At 41.4% G+C, this 22,642-nt stretch overlaps 1 protein-coding gene across 3 annotated transcripts in view; it reads left to right on the top strand.

Annotated features, from left to right (window-relative positions):
- tctn1 (tectonic family member 1) overlaps window positions 1-22,642 on the top strand; it is a 100,183-nt gene that overhangs the window by 63,904 nt on the left and 13,637 nt on the right. For 2 of the 3 annotated variants that reach the window (XM_059655029.1, XM_059655031.1), the window contains 7 exons: window positions 3,163-3,308; window positions 5,431-5,518; window positions 6,022-6,134; window positions 6,956-6,982; window positions 7,415-7,528; window positions 9,645-9,773; window positions 14,103-14,228. In XM_059655029.1, the coding sequence (XP_059511012.1) occupies window positions 3,163-3,308; window positions 5,431-5,518; window positions 6,022-6,134; window positions 6,956-6,982; window positions 7,415-7,528; window positions 9,645-9,773; window positions 14,103-14,228 (743 nt within the window). The remainder of the gene's footprint in view (window positions 1-3,162; window positions 3,309-5,430; window positions 5,519-6,021; window positions 6,135-6,955; window positions 6,983-7,414; window positions 7,529-9,644; window positions 9,774-14,102; window positions 14,229-22,642) is intronic. The other variant, XM_059655030.1, reaches the window with a different exon arrangement.

The raw sequence follows: 22,642 nt of genomic DNA, 5'->3' as shown, positions 1-22,642 counted from the left end.
GAGATGCTAATAAAGCTGACTTCCTGGCTGCACTGGAATAGAGTCATAGAGTAATACAGTATGGAAACTAGCTCTTTGGCCCAAACTGGTCTATGTTGACTGTGGTGCCCACTCAGCGAGTTCCAATTGCCTACATTTGGTCCCTATTCTTCTAAACCCTACTCATGCAGGTACCCATCCAAATGTTTTTTAGATGCTGCTATTGTCGCTGCCTCAACCACTTTATCTGGCAGCCCATTCCATAAACGCACCACTGTTTACAAAGTTTCCCCTCAGGTCCTTCTTAAGACTATCCCCTTTCACCTTAAACCTATGACCTCTAGTTTTCAATTCCCCGTCCCTGGGAAAAGGACTATATGCATTCATCTTATCTATGCCCCTCATCAAAGGTCACTCCTCATTCTCCTATGTTCCAAGGAATTAAGTCCTATCCTGGCCAACCTCTCTCTATAACTCAGGCCTACTAGACCTGGCAACATCTTCACAACCTTCTTTGCACAACTTTCCAGTTTAACTATGTCATTCCTGTAACAGGTTGACCAAAACTGTACTCGATACTCCAAGTACGGCTGCACCAATTACTTATACAACTGTAACACAAAATCCCAACTCCTATACTCAATGCCTTGACCGACAAAGGCCAGCATGCTAAATCCTTCTTCACCGTCCTGTCCACCTGTGACGCTGGTTTCAACAAATGTGTACTGGTACTCCTAGGTCCCTCTGTTCCACAGCACTCCTCAGAACCTTACCATTTACTGTGTAAATCTGACATTGGTTTGACTTCCAAAGTGCAACACTTCACGTTTATCTGTACTGAATTGCATTTGCCAATCCTTAGCCCACTTGCCCATCTGATCAGATCCCTGTGTAATTTTTGATAACCTTCACTATCAATGATATCTCCTGACTTTGTATCATCTGCAAATTTACTAACCACGCCTTGTACATTCACATCCAGCTCATTTATGTAAAAAACAAGTAACAAAGGCCCCAGCTTTGACCCCTGTTGCACACCACTAGTCACGGGCCACAAGTCTGAAAAACAATCTTCAACTATCACCCTCAGCTTCCTACCATCGAGCTAATTTTGAATCCAGTTAGCAAGCACTCCCTGGATCCCATGCAACCTAACTTTCATGATTCGCCTGCTGTGCAGAACCTTGTCAGAGGCTTTACTAAATTACAAATAGACAACATCCTCTGTCCTACCCTCATCCATCCTCCTGGTTACCTCTTTGAAAAACTCTAAAAGATTTGTCAGACATGACTTACCGCAGACAAATCCATGCTGATTGTCTCTAATCAGACCTTGACTATCCGAATGTTGGTTGATCCTGTCCCTCAGCATCCTCTGTAATACCACTGATGTAAGGCTCACTGGCCTGTAGTTGCCTGGCTTGTCTTTGCTACCTTTCTTAAAAAATGGAACATTAGTTATCTTCCAGTCTTCTAAAACTTCACCAGTGGCTAAAGATGAAGCAAAAATCTCTGCAAGGGGCTCTAAAATTTCTTCCCTCGTCTCCCACGATATTTAAGGATGGACTTGACCAGGCCCTTACCAGCTCGGCGAGAAAGTAAACACCACATTCAGCTGTTATGTCCATGTTTGAACCACGATTGTAATGAGGTCAGGAAAACTGAACCCAAATTGAAATCACTGAGGACGTTCTTGCTGAGCAGGTGCTGCTTGATAACACAATTGACGGTTCGAATCGTCAGCTTTCCTGCTGCTAAGATGCAGCTTGGCCTGCCGTGTTCATCCAGCTCTACACCTTGTTATCTATGATGATCCTTTCTATTGCTTTACTGTTGATTGAGAGCAGACTGGTGGGCTGACCATGTCTGGGTTGGATTTGCCCCTTTATGGCACAGGAAATACATGGGCAATGTTCTTCATTGTCAGATACATGCTAGTGTTGAGCTGTACTAAAACAGCATCGTTTGAGTGCAGTCGGTTTTGGAGCCCAAGTCTGCAATACTGTTGCCAAACTGTAACGAGGGAATGTAGCCTCTGTAGTATCTGGTACCTTCAGCCTTTTCTTGATGACACATGGAATGAATTACCCTGGCTGGCGATTAAGTTTGTGGTGTGCATTCCTCTGGAAGAGGCTGAGATGGATCATTCACTTGGCACTTCTGGCTGAGAATTATTGCAAATACTTCAGTCTTATCTTTGGCTTGCTATGGATTTCTAAAATTCCTCATTTCTAAATTTTCTCATTTCTTGAAGTGAGACATTGCTAGAATTTATCATTTATACAGTTTTATTTGAGGCTCTTTTTTAATCTAAGTAATTGAAGAGAAATAATTCTTTAACAATTTGCAAATTTCAATTTCTGTACCAATTGTAACATGCTTACATCTTCTGATTAGCCTCTTCTGAAGCTGTGATTTCTGCTGGAATGTAATTCCATTGATGAAGCAGCCATGTATGTTATTAAAGCATCCATGCTGCTAATATACCTGTCCTTTAGCCATTTGGTTTTCTCATGTCAGCATGGACAATAACCAATGGTATATTATTCAGCCGTGTTCTCATTTGACAATCACAAATTGTCTTCAAATGCAATTGGGGCTAAAATTCCTTACAATCAGGGCTTTGAGAAACAAAATTCAAAAAAGCCAAAAGTCATGCCTCCTTTAATGAGTATTCTGGCTGAAATAAGTGAAGTACGCACAAGCCTAATATAGAAATTGGTACTTCCATATTAATCTCTCTGAATAAGTATTTCACCGGATGTTGCATTTATTCATTTAGACACTGCATTGGATTTCTTTTTATTCATTCATGCATTTCTCTGTACATTTCCTATTAATTGATCAAATACGATGAATGAAGTTACATAATGCAAGCTATCAGTTTGCAAGATAAGACTGGACCAAATTGAAATTTTGATGTATTTTTCAATGTCAATGTTATCTAAAAATATCGATACCACAAAATATATAACTTGCAATCCCAGGATCAAATGAAAACCAAAGGATCACACCTAAGTGCTAGTTTGTTTTTGTAAATGAACAATACATGTTAGCATTTTAATTAGACCACTGCAGAAAGTTTCTTTCCAATATGCACATATTTTGATAAATAGCTGTTTGTTTCCAATCATTTATTCTAATTGTTTTTTTTCTGTTCTTTTGTCTTTTTTTAATCATTAGACAGAGCAGGATCATCTTTTTTTGCCCCAGAAGTGCCAACCACTCATAATTTTGGCAGATTAATGAAACAATTTGGTGGTTCTTCCTTTAGTACACCAAACCCACCAACTACAAGTAGATCCAACTCAACGGCAAGAGGCTATCAGGTAGTAATCATAAATGCCATGGAAATGTTCACACAGTAGTCTGCAATTTCTGAGTTCTACATTAAGAGATTGTAAAATGTCTGCATCAAATAGCCAGTGTTTTTTTAATTGATTCCTTAAAATTCCTGACCTCATTTGTTTGTTAACTCATTTTGATTTTGATGAAAATTTTAATAATGGGTTCTGACGCCACTATTATTTAAATAAATAAAGAACCCAGAAGATGGGAAAAAATCCTGGAGGTTTCTATCCAAAAAGTCTGTTGGAGTACCTTCAAAACTTGAATTGCAGCTGTTCAAGAAAGTAGCTCACCACCATTTTCACAAAGGCAATAGGGTATGATTGATAAATGTTTGTCTTGCCAGTTGCATCCACATGTCATGAATGAATAAAAGGAGAAACTAGTTCTGCTTTGAGAAGAGCAAGCCGAGTGAAAGGAGATTGGGTAACAATGCTCAAAATCATGAGTTTCTTAAAGTAGACAGAGACAACCAGTGGGTAGCTGAGAACCAGAGGGAAGACACGTATGGTGTTTGTAAACCAAGTCAAAGACAACATTTTTTCAAAAACTCTGCAATTGTTCGGGATCTGCCTGAGAATATGATGGAGGCAGATTTACTGCCCCTTTTAAAAGAGACAAAAGTTCGGAATGGTTGCCCAAAACCGCAAGAAATTAGAGAGTTGTGAACACAGCTCAGTGCAAACCAGCTTTCCATCCACTGACTGTATCTATATTTCCCACTGCCTTGGGAAAGCAGCCAAAGTAATCAACGCAGGTATACTGTCTTCCACCTTCTTCTGTTGGGGAGAAGATACAAAAGTTTGAAAATATATACCAACAGATTCAAGAAAATCTTCTTCCCCACTGTTATCAGACTTTGGAATGGATCCCTTGTACATTAAAGTTGAACTTTCCCTGCATCTTCTTTGCAGCATATATTCTGCATTCTGTTCTATTACCCTGATGTACTTACGTAAGGTATGTTTTGCCTGTATAGCACGCAAAACAATACTTGTCATGTGTACTGAGATACAGTGAAAGTAATAAATCAAACACATGTACAGTAAGCTTTGTTTTGACCAGCGCCTTATGAAATGGCACTCTTGAAAAACTGGCAAAAATTACATACCTCAAATACATTCGGCCCAATTAGTCCACATTGCCCCTCCAAAGAGCATCCTATCCTGACTCATTGCCCTGCTCCTCCATTTCCCCACATCTAACCCACCTAACCTAAACATCCCTGGACACTATGGGCAACTTAATACGGCCAGTCCACCTACCCAGCACATCTTTGGACCATGGACTAAAACCGGAGTATCCGGAGGAAACCTGTGCAGATACAGGGAGAATGTGCAAACTGTACTCCACATACCCAAGGGTGCTAATCACTGAGCCACTGTGCTTGCTAAGTAGTTCATTAATTTGTTAGTTTGTTAGTTTAAGGCTGCTGTCATGGAACTTGTATGCCCCTTTTTAAGCCTGATGGAAACTTAATTAACTTTAAATGGTAACTTGCCTTTTATGAAAACACTTTTTTTTTAAAGTCAGCTGATTAGTTAGCTAGTCAGTCAATAGATCATTTCATGGTTGAATAAGTTCTTTTTATTTTGCTTTTTTTGCTCTTGTAAAGATTCTACGTCAATGTTAGGGTGCGTTTCCTCATTCACTAGGCCTAAGTGGCTCTTATTTAGAATTTAGAATTATAGATTGATTCAGCAATTAAGTTAATTTATAGAATGTAATTGAAAATGTAAGTTTTAAAAAGTCTCCCGAAAATGTAGAGAGACCTAGCTAGATAAAAGCTATTAAGGTCTGGTTCCTAAATTTGTCAGACGTACATAATTGAAGATTTTCTTACCATTAGTAGAGTCCATGTGGACGTCATTGTTAAGATGTAAGGAAGGTTGCAACAATGGTGAAGGGCTAAGACTCTTGGAGGCATTTATCAATAGTTAATCAACACTTTCAATGTCAAATCTCATTTCTCAATTTAAATAAGAACAAAGTATTAGATTTCTTTGATATTCTGACATACATATTGTCTGAATATCTCCAAACAGTGAAGGTAAAAACTTTTATTAGTACTGATCCACTTGCTACCTTTTATTTACAACTTAGTACGGGGTTCCTGTTAAAGCAGTTGATGATTTTCTGAGACTTCCTGCACCACTGGCAACATCTGAATGCACTGACAATAACCCAGCAGGTAAGATGTGCTCAACTAATTTTACTAGGGCAGGGTAACAAGAGTTTCATACTTAGAGCTACATTCAGTTAAAAAATATGTGGGGTGATTTGTTGATCATTGGACTGTAATTTGTGGTCAGTGATGATGAAGAGGATCTTCTGTCCTTTACCCACAGATTTTCTCTGAGGATTTGTAACAAAACTGATACAATTAGCAAGTCATTTCAAAGCAGTGCCCTCTTTTTAACAATGGAGCTTCTCAGAAAATGTTATGATTTTCGTGTTTAAATGCGCAGTTGCAGTTGCCATTAGTTGCTGTTCACTTTATACTCCAGTAACAATGAACACTGAAAGCTGAACGTTATTTTTACCTCAGAAAAGCCCATTGAAGTTTACATTGTTACTGAGAATCCATATTAGTTTATTAATGATCCAGAATCAAATAATGAAGGACATAAAATTTAGTTTTGAATTTATGTAAAGTTTATATCTTAATAATCTTTGACTCTTGTTTCTATGTAGGCTTTTTAGTAAATCAGGCAACACATTGCAGCAGAAGATTTGACATAGCAGCAAACTGCAGCAACTTTAGAGCATTAAGCATACAACACTATCTCAATTTTCGTATTTTGCCAGTAAGTTTGCCACAGTTTTGTTTGTTTTATAAATGCTATATATCATGAAAAATATTTGAGTGATAGCTCTAAGTCAAAATGTGCAAAATAAATGTTTAATTCTTCATTAACATCAAATGTAATGTTATAACTCAAATTGAAGCCAGGGCATTAGACTTCTGGATTTGTTAACTTAATAAGTCTAGCATTATGAAAAATGTATAATTAACAACTGATTAAGTGGGTTGTATTATGACCAATTTATTTCTATTTTAATTTCTATTTCTATTTTGGGGTGGCACGGTGGCTCAGTGGTTAGCCCTGCAGCCTCACAGCACCAGGGACCCAGGTTCAATTCCAGCCTCGGGTAACTGTCTGTGCAGAGTTTGCACATTCTCCCCATGTCTGCATGGGTTTTCTCCGGGTGCTCCGGTTTCCTCCCACAGTCCGAAGGTGTGCAGGTTAGGTGGATTGGCCATGCTAAATTGCCCGTAGTGTTCAGGGATGTGTGGGTTATAAGGGGATGGGTCTGGATGGGATGCTCCAAGGCATCCCATCTGGGTGTGGACTCGTTGGGCCAAAGGGCCTGTTTCCACACTGTAGGGAATCGAATCGAATCAAATCTAATATAATCTTTTTGAATTGTGTCATTTTTATGTTGCTTGGGGTAGTTGATGCTTACTTTGATTAAAAACTAAGGTTATATTTATAGGGAGTTGCCACATTAGAGTTTCAAATCTGCTGTTTTAAATATTTATGTTTTTATTAATAAAGTAATAGTTTATCAAAACTTTCCCTTTAAAACTCTAGAAACTAATATGTTCAAATACAATATTTTTCAGAGCCCCAATGCAAGCTCAGACAGTGCTGTAAGTATTTTTTTTGAAATGGTCACAATAAAGGCATCTCAGAAGTACCTCTCTTACTTCCAGAAGAGAGCAGTAAATCCATGTTTTCTTGCCAAGAGTGCTTCTCTGCCATAATTTAGCATTTCTGCAGAAATTCTGTTTGCCATAAGATGAATGAACCCATTGAGCCTGGAGCCCATAGTCTTATCAGTTTTCAGTTGTCAGATGGCCCTTACAAACTCACATCAGGGTGAGATTGTGTTGAGATAGTGGTGTAGCATGCTGTGGAATTTGGTCAAGGGCACTCACATTGACAACAGAGTCTAAAAAGAAGAAACCCTCAAAATGCCTTTACCAATGAGTGCTGTTTCTCTGCCTTTATATGCCACCATGTTCTTAGCTCTCAGTAGGAATGGGTCCTTGGGTGCTTTCTTTTCCTTTGTTCATTCACAGGATGAAGGTGTCACTGGCTGGACCAGCATTTATTGCCCATCCCTAATTGCCCTGAGGGCAACTATGAGTCAACCACATTGTTGTGGGTCTGGAGTCACATGTAGGCCAGACCAGGTAAGGATGGCAGTTTCCTTCCCTAAAGAACATTAATGAACCAGTTGGGTTTTTCTGACAATTGATAATGGATTCATGCTCATCATTCGACTCTTGATTCCAGATAGTTACTGAATTCCAACTCCACCAGCCAGCGGGATTTGAACCCAGGTCCCCAGAACATTACCTGGGTCTCTGGATTAACAGTTCAATGATAATACCACTAGGTCATTGCCTCCCCTGGGGCTTGCATCCCACCCCCCTCCCCAATGGTCTTGACAGTGCTGAAGACTCCCTGCAATTCATAGCTAGCAAGGATTTCTTTTCACCCACCATGTGCTCCTTTAGTCAGAGGACTTAAGTTGAACCTTGACGTTGTGGTTTGTTAGCTCCTGGTCATTCTCACCAAATCAGTCTTGATATTTCCTGGGAAAGAAACCCAAAGTATCTTCACAGGTGCTCTTTATAGAAGTCTTAAGTGGATAGCAATTACTGTGGGGATTAAGTGGCTTCCTTTCATCAAGCATCATTGATTGATAGTGAAATACTGTCAGAATCCTTGAGTCCACTGAAGTGAATTGATCATAACTATTCTTTTAAAAGAATTCAAGTGTAATCAGCCACATTGAATTACATTGAACTTCACAGTTCAGCCAATTTTACTCAACTAGTCTATGTTTGACATGTGAACTTCTTCCATCTTAATGCATCTCACTTTATTGACATATCCTTTTATTCCTTTCTCTCTTGTATACTAATCTAACTTTCCTTTAAATGTATTGATACTTTTTGCCTCAGCCACTATGTTAGAGGAAATTCTACCTTGAACCACACAAATCTCTCCTGCATTATTAGCGACTATCTTTACAACCCTTTATTTAGAATTTCTCCACAAATGGAAATATCTTCTCTACCAAATCCATTCATTATTGTTCCTGTCATGTATTTGAGTTCTCTTTTCAGGAGAAAATATCCCCAGTCCGCTCAGCCTTTCCTAACTGTTGTTCTCTTGTAGTTCTGATATGATCCTTGAAAAATCTTCATTGTACTTTTTCAAGGGCTTCTTAAAAACATTGTTACCATAAATGTTACAGCTGACCTGAGCTGTCGCTAACACAGTCTATAAAAAATAGAGTTTCTCTGTTCAAGTGCACAAAATGTTAAGACAACTATTTATATCGTTTGATTTGTTCCTGTACGGACGCAGCATAACTCACTCTCAGGTGTCCTGAGAAGCTGTTCTGTTAGAAATTGCACCATTTGCTCACCCAAGATAAAGTTTCCAATCCTTTTCCCTTGACCAAAGTCTAGATGCTTCCCATCTTGTTTCTGTGTTTATGGGGCCATTCAGTAGTCAGCTAGCGGTATTTGTAATTGTCAGTAACAATTGGATAAGAATTAATTCTGAATCAATACAGAAATAGAACGGTTGTTTCAGTAAATTATTGTATTTCAGCAACTACTTGGATGTGGTAGGATTTGGAAGGGTAGGGGAAGTGCAAATCAGTAGAATTTCTTTTCATATAAGCCTTGCTGCTTAAGCGTAGTGGCATGACCCCTAAAATGGCAATGATATTGAATCTATTGGAGGTTTTTCTTTGGTGATCAGCACACCAGGAGTGCCATTTGTTACTGTTCACTGAAAGAAAGTCAGTAAGTACTCTGCTTTTATCATTGTCATGCTAAATGCAATAAGCTTTTGATCAAAGTTCCGAGATAACAAGGTGTAGAGCTGGATGAGCATGGCAGGCCAAGCAGCATCAGAGGAGCAGGAAGGCTGAAGTTTCGGGCCTGGACCCTCCTTCAGAAAAAAGTTCTAACAGGTTTATGACTGTATAAAACAAAAGGCTGAAATGAAAAAGGCAGATTTTCAATAAATTACCACATGCAAAGTAAATAAAGTAAATAAACTTTGGAACAGTTCAAATTCTGTCACGATTTTCAAGAGTTTAAAATGTACATGTTAAAGAATTAATTCAATTATGACTTACATTTTTAGACACTATAACATTTCAATTTCAATGTTTTCACAAGTCTAAGTAGATACAAGTATATTTTGCTGTAAAAGGTATTTTATTTTGTGTTCTTTATTAACCGTGGATAAATGCATCTATTAATTCATTTTCCTTTATTCTAGATACATTTACTACTTACCTCTATTAATGTGAGATCTCTAAATGGAACGCTAACACATCCAAGTGATCATGCTGCTAATAATTGGTTGCCTGGTTTACATAATGATATCTGCAGAAATGTGGTGTTAGAGGTAAGTTGGTTAATACTGATTTGCTTATAGAACATAGAACATTACAGCGCAGTACAGGCCCTTCAGCCCTCGATGTTGCGCCGACCTGTGAAACCAATCTGAAGCCCATCTAATCTACCCTATCTCATTATCATCCATATGTTTATCCAGTGACCATCTAAATGCCCTTAAAGTTGTCGAGTCTACTGTTGTTGCAGGCAAGGCATTCCACGCCCTTACTACTCTCTGAGTAAAGAATCTACCTCTGCCATCTGTCCTATATCTATCACCTCTCAATTTAAACCTATGTCCCCTTGTGCTAGCCATCACCATCCGAGAAAGAAGGCTCTCGCTGTCCACCCTATCTAATTCTCTGATCATCTTGTATGTCTCTATGAAGTCACCTCCTAACCTCCTTCTAACGAAAACAGCCTCAAGTCTCTCAGCCTTTCCTCATAAGACCTTTCCTCCATACCAGGCAACATCCTGCTAAATCTCATCTGCACCGTTTCCAGTGCTTCCACATCCTTCCTATAAGGCGGCAACCAGAACTGTACGCGACCGCACCAGGGTTTTGTACAGCTGCAACATGACCTTATGGCTTTGAAACTCAATCCATCTACCACTAAAACCTAACACACCGTACACTTGCTTAACAACCCTATCAACCTGGGTGGCGACTTTCAGGCATCTATGTACATGGACCCCAAGATCCCTTTGCTCGTCTACACTACCAAGAATCTTACCATTATCCCAGTACTCTGTATTCCTGTTGCGCCTTCCAAAGTGAATCACCTCACACTTTCCCGCACTAAACTCCATTTGCCACCTCTCAACCCATCTCTGCAGCTTATCTATGTCCCTCTGTAACCTGTAACATTCTTCCGCACTATCTACAATTCCACTGACTTTAGTCTCATCTGCAAATTTACTAACCCATCATTCTACGCCCTCATCCAGGTCATTTATAAAAATGACAAACAGCAGTGGCCCCAAAACAGATCCTTGCGGTACACCACTAGCAACTGAACTCCAGGATGAACATTTCTCATCAACCACCGCCCTCTGTCTTCTCCCAGCCAGCCAATTTCTGATCGAAACCTCCAAACCACCCTCAATCCCATGCCTCCGAATTTTCTGCAATGGCCTAGCGTGGGGAACCTCATCAAACACTTTACTGAAATCCATATACCCCACATCAACCACTTTACCCTCATCCACCTGTTTAGTCACCTTCTCAAAGAACTCAGTAAGGTTTGTGAGGCACGACCTACCCTTCACAAAACCGTGTTGACCATCCCTAATCAAATTATTCCTTTCAAGATGATTATGAATCCTATGTCTTATAATCCTTTCCAACACTTTACCCACAACTGAAATAAGGCTCACTGGTCTATAATTACCAGGGTTCTCTCTACTCCCCTTCTTGAACAAGGGGACAACATTTGCTATCCTCCAGTCTTCTGGCACTATTCCGGTAGACACTGACGACATAAAGATCAAAGCTAAAAGCTCTGCAATCTCCTCCCTAGCTTTCCAGAGAATTCTAGGATAGATCCCATCTGGCCCAGGGGACTTACTTATTTTCACACTTTCCAGAATTGCTAATGCCTCCTCCTTATGAACCTCAATCCTGTGTAGTCTAATAGCCAGCATCTCAGTATTTTGCTCAACAACATCGTCTTTTTCCTGTGTGAATACTAACGAAAAATATTCGTTTGGCGCCTCTCCTATCTCTTCGGACTCCACGCACAACTTCCCACTACTGTCTTTGACTGGCCCTGATCTTACTCTAGCCATTCTTTTATTCCTGTCATACCTATAGAAAGCTTTAGGGTTTTCCTTGATCCTACCTGTCAAAGACTTCTCATGTCCCTTCCTGGCTCTTCTTAGCTCTCTTTTTAGGTCCTTCCTGGCTAAGTTGTAACTCTCAAGCACCCTAACTGAGCCTTCACGCCTCATCTTTACATAAGCCTCCTTCTTCCTCTTGACAAGAGATTCAACTTCTTTAGTAAACCACGGTTCCCTCACTTGACCACATCCTCCCTGCCTGACAGGTACATACTTATCAAGGACACGCTGTAGCCGTTCCTTGAACAAGCTCCACATTTCAGTTTGTGCCCAGCCCCTGCAGTTTCCTTCCTCATCCTTTGCATCCTAAGTCTTGCCTAACCGCCTCATAATTGCCTTTCCCCCGGCAAGAGCTCTTGCCCTGTGGTATATACCTATCACTTTCCATCGCTAAAGTAAACATAACTGAATTGTGGTCACGATCACCAAAGTGCTCACCTACCCCCAAATCTAACACCTAGCCTGTTTCATTACCCAGTACCAAATCCAATGTGGCCTCGCCTCTTGTTGGCCTGTCCACATACCGTGTCAGGAAACCCTCCTGCGCACATTGGACAAAAACTAACCCATCAAAAGTACTCGAACTATAACGTTTCCAGTCAATATTTGGAAAGTTAAAGCCCCCATAACAACTACCTTGTTACTTTCGCTCCTATCCAGAATCATTTTTGCTATCCTTTCCCCTACATCTCTGGAACTTTTCGGAGGCCTATAGAAAACTCCCAACAGGGTGACCTTTCTTTCATGTTTCTAACCTCAGCCTATACTACCTCAGTAGACCAGTCCTCATCAAACATCCTTTGTACCACCGTAATACTGTCCTTGACTAACAATGCCACACCTCCCCCTCTTTTACCACTTTCCCTGATCTTACTGAAACATCTAAATCCCGGAACCTGCAAAAACCATTCCTGTCCGTGCTCAATCCATGTCTCCGAAGTGGCCACAATATCGAAGTCCCAGATACCAACCCATGTTGCAAGTTCACCCACCTTATTCCGAATGCTCCTGGTGTTTAAGTAGACACACTTCACACCTTCCTGCCTGCCGGTACACTCCTGCGATCTTGAAACCTTATTCATGATCTCACTACTCTCAACCTCCTGTACACTGGAGCTACAATTCAGGTTCCCATTCCCCTGCTGAATTAGTTTAAACCCTCCCGAACAGCATTAGCAAACTTCCCCCCCCAGGATATTAGTACCCCTCTGGCTCAGGTGTAGACCATCCTGTTTTTAGAGGTCCCACCTATTCCAGAATGAGCCCCAATTATCCAGGTATCTGAATCCCTCCCTCCTGCACCATCCCTGTAGTCAACTGTTCTCTGTCCCTACTCCTCGCCTCGCTAGCACCTGGCATGGATAACAAACCAGAGATAACAACTCTGTTTGTTCTAGCTGTAAGCTTCCACCCTAGCTCCTTGAATTTCTGCCTTACATCCACATCCCTTTTCCCTACCTATGTCGTTGGTGCCTATGTGGACCACAACTTGGGGCTGCTCCCCCTTAAGGATCCCAAAAACAAGATCTGAGACATCATGAATCTTGGTACCTGGGAGGCAACACACCAACCGCGAGTCTCTCTCATTCCCACAGAATCTCCTATCTGTCCCCCTAACTATGGAGTCCCCAATGACTACTGCTCTCCTCCTCTTCCTCCTTCCCTTCTGAGCAACAGGGACAGACTCTGTGCCAGAGACCTGTACCCCATGGCTTACCCCTGGTTAGTCGGACCCCCTCAACAGTATCCAAAACGGTATACTTGTTATTGAGGAGAACGGCCACAGGGGATCCCTGCACTGTCTGCCTGTTCCCTTTCCATCCCCTGACTGTAACCCATCTGCCTTTATCCTGTACCTGAGGTGTGACTACCTCCCTGTAACTCCTCTCAATCACCCCCTCAGCCTCCGGAATGATCCGAAGGTCATTCAGCTCCAGCTCCAGTTCCCTAATGCGGTTTCCAAGGAGTTGGAGTTGGGTGCACTTCCTGCAGATGAAGTCAGCAGGGACACTAGTGGTGACCCTTCCCTCCCACATTCTACAGGAGGAGCATGCAACTGCCCTAACATCCATTCCCACTGTTCTGAATTCCCAAAAACAGACTATTGGAATAAATAAACTAGTAACTTACCAAATCGGCACTCAGAATTTATTTTTGGTTAGAGGAGGAGGATGGTTGGGAGACACTACTTGAGTAGTGTTTTGGGTAAAGCAAGCGCCCAAATATATTACCTCAGTTACTCAGCCATCCTGTATCCGATCCTGCTCAGCATGTGTTCTGCCTATTCACGAGGTAAGTTTTTAAAGAAGAAGCTTACCTTCCTAGGCTGCCCTCGCATTAATGCCTCTCCTTCCTGAATTATCATTTAACAGTTTTAATCTTATCACTACTTTGAAGTTGTGTAAAGTGTATTATATCTTGCTTTTTTGACTGCTGAAATAAATAATAGGAAGCTTATATGAATTTCTGTCATGCGGTGATTTTCATTTATTTTGGCAGGTGAATTATGTCATTGTATATAATGATAAAGGAAAAATTGTGAATGCCTCTGCTGCATTCATTCTTGGAGCCATTGAAAATAACACGGTACCAATACAACAACACTTCCAGATTACATTCGTTCAGGTACTGTAATTACAGAATTATTTTTGTGTGGAAAATCTATAAATTACTGTAACTATGTATACTGCTCGTTAAATGATAATTTTTGAGTAAGTGCTCAGTGTTTCTTATTGAAACCAGGGACCTCCACCATAATAATACAATAATCAAAATATGTAAAATGTATGGTGTTAAATTTGATCTGCATAATTTCTCAATATTTTTCTTTCTATTCTTTACCTTCCTCACATTCCTTATGGTGGGCTTACTGTTTAATTAAGGGGAAGGGGAAAAAAATAGCAAGTAAGGGGTTTTTAAGGGTTTATAGCTTTGTGAGAACCTCCTGAGTTTTTTTTTCTGATTTAAACTTTAGCTAATGCCCAAAGCTAGTTTGAATTTGTCCATATTGTTTATGGTATGAACTGTTAGGATAGGAACAAACATGCATACTTATCCTAGTAGTACTGTCTGCCCTCATAGATCAGTATCAAAAAGGCCACCCTTGGTCCAGTTTTAAGTGCAAGTATGTGGGCCCTTACTCGGAGTTTGATTTTGACATTTGTAATGACGCAGTTATGGAAAGAGCCATGATACTTAAGCCGTATTACTCCTTGAGGTCACCATAAAAGTTAAAGATTTAACCAAATTACTCAAAGCCACCAATTTCCCTGTCTGGTGTACTTGGGTTAACGGAAAACACTGCCCAAGACTTCTGTATTTAACTTAAACTACTATTCATTCCAAAAATTCAATTCAATCTGCAGGCAACCAAAACTGTAAATTACCAACATATAACTTGACCAACTCAAATCTAGCCAAGTGGTCTCTGACGTGTAGATTGGAAATAGTTGATTGATTGCAGAGCCTCTGACAGCCAATCTCAGTCTTAGTCCTTCATACACTGCTCATGTTCCCTTTAAGCTCTATGCGCATGTTGATTGTTATGCTGCTGCAAGATTTCTTCTGGAAGACCCTGTCATGCATGGAACTCAGAAAACCCAGTAGGGCAAAGAAAAATTATGGGCTACACTGCTACCACCTGCATCCATTGTCTCAGTAACAGAAGCAATTGGAAACAAATTGCAACCATCCATACCTCCACACTTGAAAGCAGCCAGCAAATTCCAGATGTTCCACAGACATAGATCCAGAGGCATACCTGCAACATGACTTGTGGCAGAGTGATGTCATAGACCATAATGTAAAACAAATGAAAGCGAAAGCAGCTTCCAGATGCACATTTAAATCTCACATGTAGCTGCAAGTGCAGAATTTATGTTTACGTTCAGCCAGTTTTAAATCTTTTTTAAAAGATTTAAAGTGTCCACTTGGTTGTTTGTCATGTGTAGTGCTCAGCTCTAATGCAAGGTGTGTTCTCACCTTGGTATGAACTATCAGGATGAGAACAAACATGTATATTAATCCAAGCAGCACTAAGCGCTCTCCTAGATCAATATCAAAAAGGCCATTATTGGTCCACTTTTAAGTGCAAGCATGTGGGCCATCTGGAGCCCTTACTCGGTCTTTGATTTTGACAGCTAGTGCTACCTTTGTTTTTATCTTAGTTAAAATATACATCCCTGGCTAGTGAAAGTGATGTGTGATGATCCTGGACCATCTAAAAAGAAACCAAAAATGTACATCTTCCAAGTGATATGGAAAAATGGATTTCAGTTCACAACAGTTTAAAAAAAGAGCTTTTGCCTTGTATATTAACAAAGCACAAAGAGAATTTGGAACAGCACCACACAATGATGCACAGTAATTTCAAAGACGGTTTTCTCTTGAACAGTATGCTTAGGGAAAAACGCTGATGAGCTGAAGATATTTTGAGAGCTGAATTGTCATTTTTTCTAAACCAGCGTCAAAAGCTGTGAAGAAGGGTTCGGAAACGTCAGCTTTCCTGCTCCTCTGATGCTGCTTGGCCTGACATTCACCCAGCTCTACACCTTGCTATATCAAAATTTAAGACCTGCAGTGAAGCATCATTTTGCATTTACTGTCTTGACAAAACAAAAGAAATCATTAAAAGATGGTGAAGTAAGTAAAAAAAGCATTGATTAGTTCTGCGTCTTTATTCAAAGATGTGAAAAACAAACAGAAAATAATTATGGCAATCCAGAGCACATCATTTAGTGCTTCTATAGTAGTAAGATGAGTGGAATCTTTGTTTGAAGATGTCCTGCAGCAACTACAGCAGAACCTGAAGGACTGAGCTTCTCACTGCAGTTTGGTAAATTCATTGACGTAATTGATGGCCCAGCTGATCTGTTTGTTTGCACCCGGTTTTTAAGGGTGTAACAACCAAAGGGGATCTTCTCACCCTTTAAAAGGTGAACAAGGAGTGAGAATATCTACAATAAATCTGAAAGAATATGCTTGGAAGAACATTCTAATCATGAAACTGGTTTCTATCACAACTGATGGTGCTCCAGTCACGTTTGGCGCCATGTGGATTTTATTGCATTTTGCAGAAATGATCCTGATTTTCTCCTCTTTTGTCAACAACCACTGTATCGTAAACTCAATTGAGCAAGAACCCTTCAGCATTGCTTGCTTAAATCTTACTTGATGAACTTATTGCAGTCTGTGGTGAACTAATCCTCCATGATTGTTATCAAATGGTGGAGCAGGCTCGAGGGGCTGAATTGTCTACTGTTCCGGTTTGTTATTGTGAGATGTAAGGTGGTAGACTCAACAGAACATGGTGCAAAGATTTTCAAATTTGATTCTTGAAATTGTGACTGTTTCTAAATACAGGAATGAAGTCTGCAATAAGCTGTCCGACAGTGCATGATTGCTTGCAGTTGGGTTCCTTACAGACTTGACATCAAAACTGAATGAGCTGAACTGTGAAGTGCAGGGCAAGGACACAGACTTAACACATGATCAGTACTGTAAATGCATTCAAATTGGAACTGGGTCTGTGGTTCTCACAATTAAAAACAAAATGTTGCAACATTTCCTGAGTCTGGGGAAAATACTTGAAAAAAGGTCAAGACAAAAAAAAAACTAATTCCACCAAAAAAAATTTTCTGCATACCCAAGGAAATTAGAATAATTCAGAAGGTGAATTCATGAATTAGATGTGGTGGAACAAATTATCACAGTTGTCTCAAATCTTTTGTGTAGACATCAGTGGGTTGACTACAATGCAAATTGCAATACAAAATGATATTGAACCAAACGTCAGATCATGAGACAATGATTTGGGGGGGATTCCTAAAAAGAAAAACACCCACTCCTATCGTCCTTTCCTTTTAAAGTGAAAGCTTACATTAGCTCCACACTCTGTGAGTCAGCATTTTCCCAAATGAAAGTGATCAAGTCCAAGTATCACACCTGCCTCAAAGGTACCCATTTGATGGATTGTATACGACTATCAGTTTCAAACTACATAACCCAGACTTCAAGGCATTGGCAGGTAATGTGTATTCACACCTGTCACACTGAATCTTGGTAAGTAGAGGACAGAGCGAATGATGACAGATACTTGCTTTTAGCTTTATGTGGCACTAAAAATAAACTTTATTCTGTAATTAATTAGGGGTAGATCCTGGGTTACATTTAAATTTAAAAAAGGATATTGTGCTTAAAAAGGGGGGGGGATACTACTGCTCTGACCTCTTCTTAAAATCCTACACATATGCATGCAGACAGACAATCAAAGAAAAAAAAAGTCCTGGGTAGAGGAAAAAATATTAGGGGAACAAAGTTCAATAGCACCAGCCTACTATATTTGATGGGAGTATTCCTTTTATGACTTCTAAGTCCAGATTGTTCAGTCATTGATTAGAGGCAAAAGCTTCTAGCAAATGGTGGGAGTAACTAGCTATCTTTTAGATTTTAGTTACTTCAAGGGACAGAAGAAGACAGAGATACTGTCTCTTGCAATCTGGAGACTTTCTCTCTATTATTCATATACAAGCTGACCACCTGATCAAGAGCCAATCAGAGAATTGGTATGTTGATAAGTCTGGCCCACACAATTGATGCTAATTGAAAACCCAATCAGCCAATCTGTCACTGGGTAAAGTTTGTTGTGAACACACCCTCTGCTGTGTCTTTCGTTCTCAAAACATCTGCTTGAACATGTGAACAAGGAACAACAGTAGGTCAGTCAGCTCTTACAGCCTGCTCCACTGTTCAATAAGTTAAAGGCTGACCTGATTTTCACCTCAACTCTACATTCCTACATACCCTAGCTACTGTTTCATCCATTTGCGAATCAAGAATCTATATACCTCTGCCTTGAAAATATTTAAAAATTCTGCATCATTTGAGGAAGGGAATTCTAAAGACACTCTACCTTCTGCTATAAAAAATATCCTCATCTCTGTCTTAAATCAGTGACCCTTATATTTTTGAACTATTTTCTAGATCCTCCTACGAGAGGAAACATCTTTTCCACATCCACCTGGTCAGGTCCCCTCAGGATCTTGCATGTCTCAATTACTGTAATGAGGGGTATGTTAGGTTCCAAGCGATCAATTGTAATAAGGGACTGTCTAGTTTGGGGCACAGACAGATGTTTCTGCAGCCATCAGCATGAATCTGGATGGTGTGTTGCCTCCCTGATGCCAGGGACAAGGATGTCTCAAGAGTGGGTGCAGAACATTCTGAAAGGGGAGAGTAACCAACAGGAGGTTTAAGTGCATGTTGGTACCAATGACATAGGTGGGGAAGGAGATGAGGTTCTGCAGAGAGAATATAGGAAACTAGGCAGGTTAAAAAGTGGGTCCTCGAGGGTAGAAATATTTGGACTACTACCACGCCACATGCTAGTGACAATAGGAATAAGAAAATTGATTAGATGAATGGGTGGCTGAGGAGCTGGTGCAGGGGGCAAGGATTCACCTTTTTGGACCATTGGGATAGAAATGATCTGTATAAGAAGGATGCGTACGACCTGAATTGGAAGGGGGCTAATATCTTTGTGGGGAGATTTGCTAGTCGTCCTAAGGGAGGCTTTAAACTAGTAAGGGGCTGGGGGTGGGAACCAAAGTGACAGTGAGAAAAGACTGAAGCTGGTACAGTAGATAAGTAGAGTAAGAAAAATAGTTAAGGCAGACAAGACATTGGCAGAGAATGAGGTAAGACTGATGAAGTAAATACAACTTAATTTAATGAAAGAGGCCTGACAGGTAATGCACATGAACTAAGGGCATGGTTCAGAACATGGGACCTGCATATCATAGCAATTGCAGAAACATGATTCAGGGATGGGCAGGACTGGCAACTTAATGTTCCAGGGTATGAATGCTATAAGAAGGATAGAAAGGGAGGCAAGAGAGGAGGAGGAGTGACGTTTTTGGTTAGGGATTACATTATGGCTGTACTTAGGGAGGATAATCTTGGGAGATCGTCCAGTGAAGTAAGAAAGGGATGATCACATTGTTGGGATTGTTTTATTGACCCCCACCCAACAGTCAGCAGGAAATTGAGAAACAAATATATAAGGAGATCGGCTATCTGTAAGAATAATAGGGTTGTGATGGTCGAGGACTTTAACTTGCCAAACAGACTGGGACTGTCATAGTATTAAGGGCTTGGATGGGGAGGAATTTGTTAAGTGTGTACAAGCAAACTTTCTTTTTCAGTATGTGGATGTACCTAATATAGAGGGAGCAATACTTGACCTTCTGTTGGGAAATAAAGTAGGGCAAATGACTGAGGTATCAGTGGGGAAGCACTTTGGGGCAAATAGTCATAATTCTACTGGTTTTAAAGTAGCTATGGACAAGGAAAGAACTAATCAAAGTTAAAGTTATAAACTGGAGTAAGGCCAATTTTGCTGGTATTAGATAGAATTTTTCAGAAGTTGATTGGGAATGCTTTTCCAGTTGGGAAGTGGGAGGCATTTAAAAATGAGATAATGAGAATTCAGAGACAGTATGTACCTGCTAGTGTAAAGGGCAAGGCTGGTAGGTGTAGCGAATGCTGGATGACTAGAGAAATCGAGGATCTGGTCAGGAGAAAGAAGAAGGCACATATCATTTATAGACAACTGGGATCGAGTGAATTCTTAGTGAAATATAAGGGCAGTAGGATTATACTTAAGGGGGAATTCAGGAGGGGACATGAGATAGGTTTGGGAAATAGAGTTAAGGAGAATCCAGAGAAATTCTGTAAGTACATTTAAGGGCAAAGGAGTAACGAGGGAGAGAATAGGGCCACTTAATTATCAATGTGGCCATATACATGTGAAACCACAGGAGATGGGTGAAATGCTGAACAAATGTTTATGGTGGAGAAGGACATGGAATCTAGGCTACATGGGGAAATAAATGGTGATGTCTTGAGAAAAGTTTATATTCCAGAAGAGGAGGTGCTGGAGGTCTTGAATGCATAAAGTTAGATAAATCTCCAGGACCTGATCAGAACTTTGTTGGAAACCAGGGAAGAGATTGCTGGGCTCCCTGCTGAGATATTTATATCATTGACAGCCATGTGTGAGGTCCTTGAGAATGCAGCATTGCTAATGTGGTACCATTATTTAAGAAAGGCTGTAAGGAAAGGCCAGGGAACTATAAGTTGGCAAGCCTTTATGCCAGTGCTGGGTAGTTGTTGGAAGTGATTCTGAGGGACAGGATTTACATGCATTTGGAAAAGCATAATTGAGGATAGTCAGCATGGCTTTGTGCATGGGAAATCATGTTGCAATAACTTGATTGCGTCTTTTGAAGAGGAGACAAAGAAGATTGATGAAGGCAGACCAGTAGATATTGTCTGTATGGACTTCAGCAAAGTGTTCAACAAGGTTGGACATGGTAGATTGATTGGATAGTAAGGTTAGATCACGAGGGATCCGGGGGAGCTAGCTAAATGGATACAAAATTGCATTGACAGTCGGAGACAAAGAATGGTGGAGAGTTGTTGTTTAGACTGGAAGCCTGTGGCCAGCGGTGTGCCACAAAGATTGGTACTGGGTCCGAGATAATGGGAACTGCAGATGCTGGAGAATTCCAAGATAATAAAATGTGAGGCTGGATGAACACAGCAGGCCAAGCAGCATCTCAGGAGCACAAAAGCTGACGTTTCGGGCCTAGACCCTTCATCAGAGAGGGGATGGGGAGAGGGAACTGGAATAAATAGGGAGAGAGGGGGAGGCGGACCGAAGATGGAGAGTAAAGAAGATAGGTGGGGAGGTAGGGAGGGGATAGGTCAGTCCAGGGAAGACGGACAGGTCAAGGAGGTGGGATGAGGTTAGTAGGTAGCTGGGGGTGCGGCTTGGGGTGGGAGGAAGGGATAGGTGAGAGGAAGAACCGGTTAGGGAGGCAGAGACAGGTTGGACTGGTTTTGGGATGCAGTAGGTGGGGGGGGAGAGCTGGGCTGGTTGTGTGGTGCAGTGGGGGGAGGGGACGAACTGGGCTGGTTTAGGGATGCAGTAGGGGAAGGGGAGATTTTGAAGCTGGTCAAGTCCACATTGATACCATATGGCTGCAGGGTTCCCAGGCAGAATATGAGTTGCTCATCCTGCAACCTTCGGGTGGCATCATTGTGGCACTGCAGGAGGCCCATGATGGACATGTCATCTAGAGAATGGGAGGGGGAGTGGAAATGGTTTGCGACTGGGAGGTGCAGTTGTTTGTTGCGAACTGAGCGGAGGTGTTCTGCAAAGCGGTCCCCAAGCCTCCGCTTGGTTTCCCCAATGTAGAGGAAGCCGCACCGGGTACAGTGGATGCAGTATACCAAATTGGCAGATGTGCAGGTGAACCTCTGCTTAATGTGGAATGTCATCTTGGGGCCTGGGATGGGGGTGAGGGAGGAGGTGTGGGGACAAGTGTAGCATTTCCTGCGGTTGCAGGGGAAGGTGCCGGGTGTGGTGGGGTTGGAGGGCAGTGTGGAGCGAACAAGGGAGTCACGGAGAGAGTGGTCTCTCTGGAAAGCTGACAGGGGAGGGGATGGAAAAATGTCCAAGACATTGTGGCACCTGCAGTGCCACAATGATGCCACCCGAAGGTTGCAGGAACAGCAACTCATATTCCGCCTGGGAACCCTGCAGCCATATGGTATCAATGTGGACTTCACCAGTTTCAAAATCTCCCCTTCCCCTACTGCATCCCTAAACCAGCCCAGTTCGTCCCCTCCCCCCACTGCACCACACAACCAGCCCAGCTCTTCCCCCCCACCCACGGCATCCCAAAACCAGTCCAACCTGTCTCTGCCTCCCTAACCGGTTCTTCCTCTCACCCATCCCTTCCTCCCACCCCAAGCCGCACCCCCAGCTACCTACTAACCTCATCCCACCTCCTTGACCTGTCCGTCTTCCCTGGACTGACCTATCCCCTCCCTACCTCCCCAACTACACTCTCTCCACCTATCTTCTTTACTCTCCATCTTCGGTCCGCCTCCCCCTCTCTCCCTATTTATTCCAGTTCCCTCTCCCCATCCCCCTCTCTGATGAAGGGTCTAGGCCCGAAACGTCAGCTTTTGTG

This window comes from Stegostoma tigrinum, chromosome 26 (assembly GCF_030684315.1).
Source record: "Stegostoma tigrinum isolate sSteTig4 chromosome 26, sSteTig4.hap1, whole genome shotgun sequence".
Lineage (NCBI taxonomy): Eukaryota > Metazoa > Chordata > Chondrichthyes > Orectolobiformes > Stegostomatidae > Stegostoma > Stegostoma tigrinum.
Note: the sequence above shows the minus strand (reverse complement) of the source record. Positions and strands in the feature narration are given on the sequence as shown.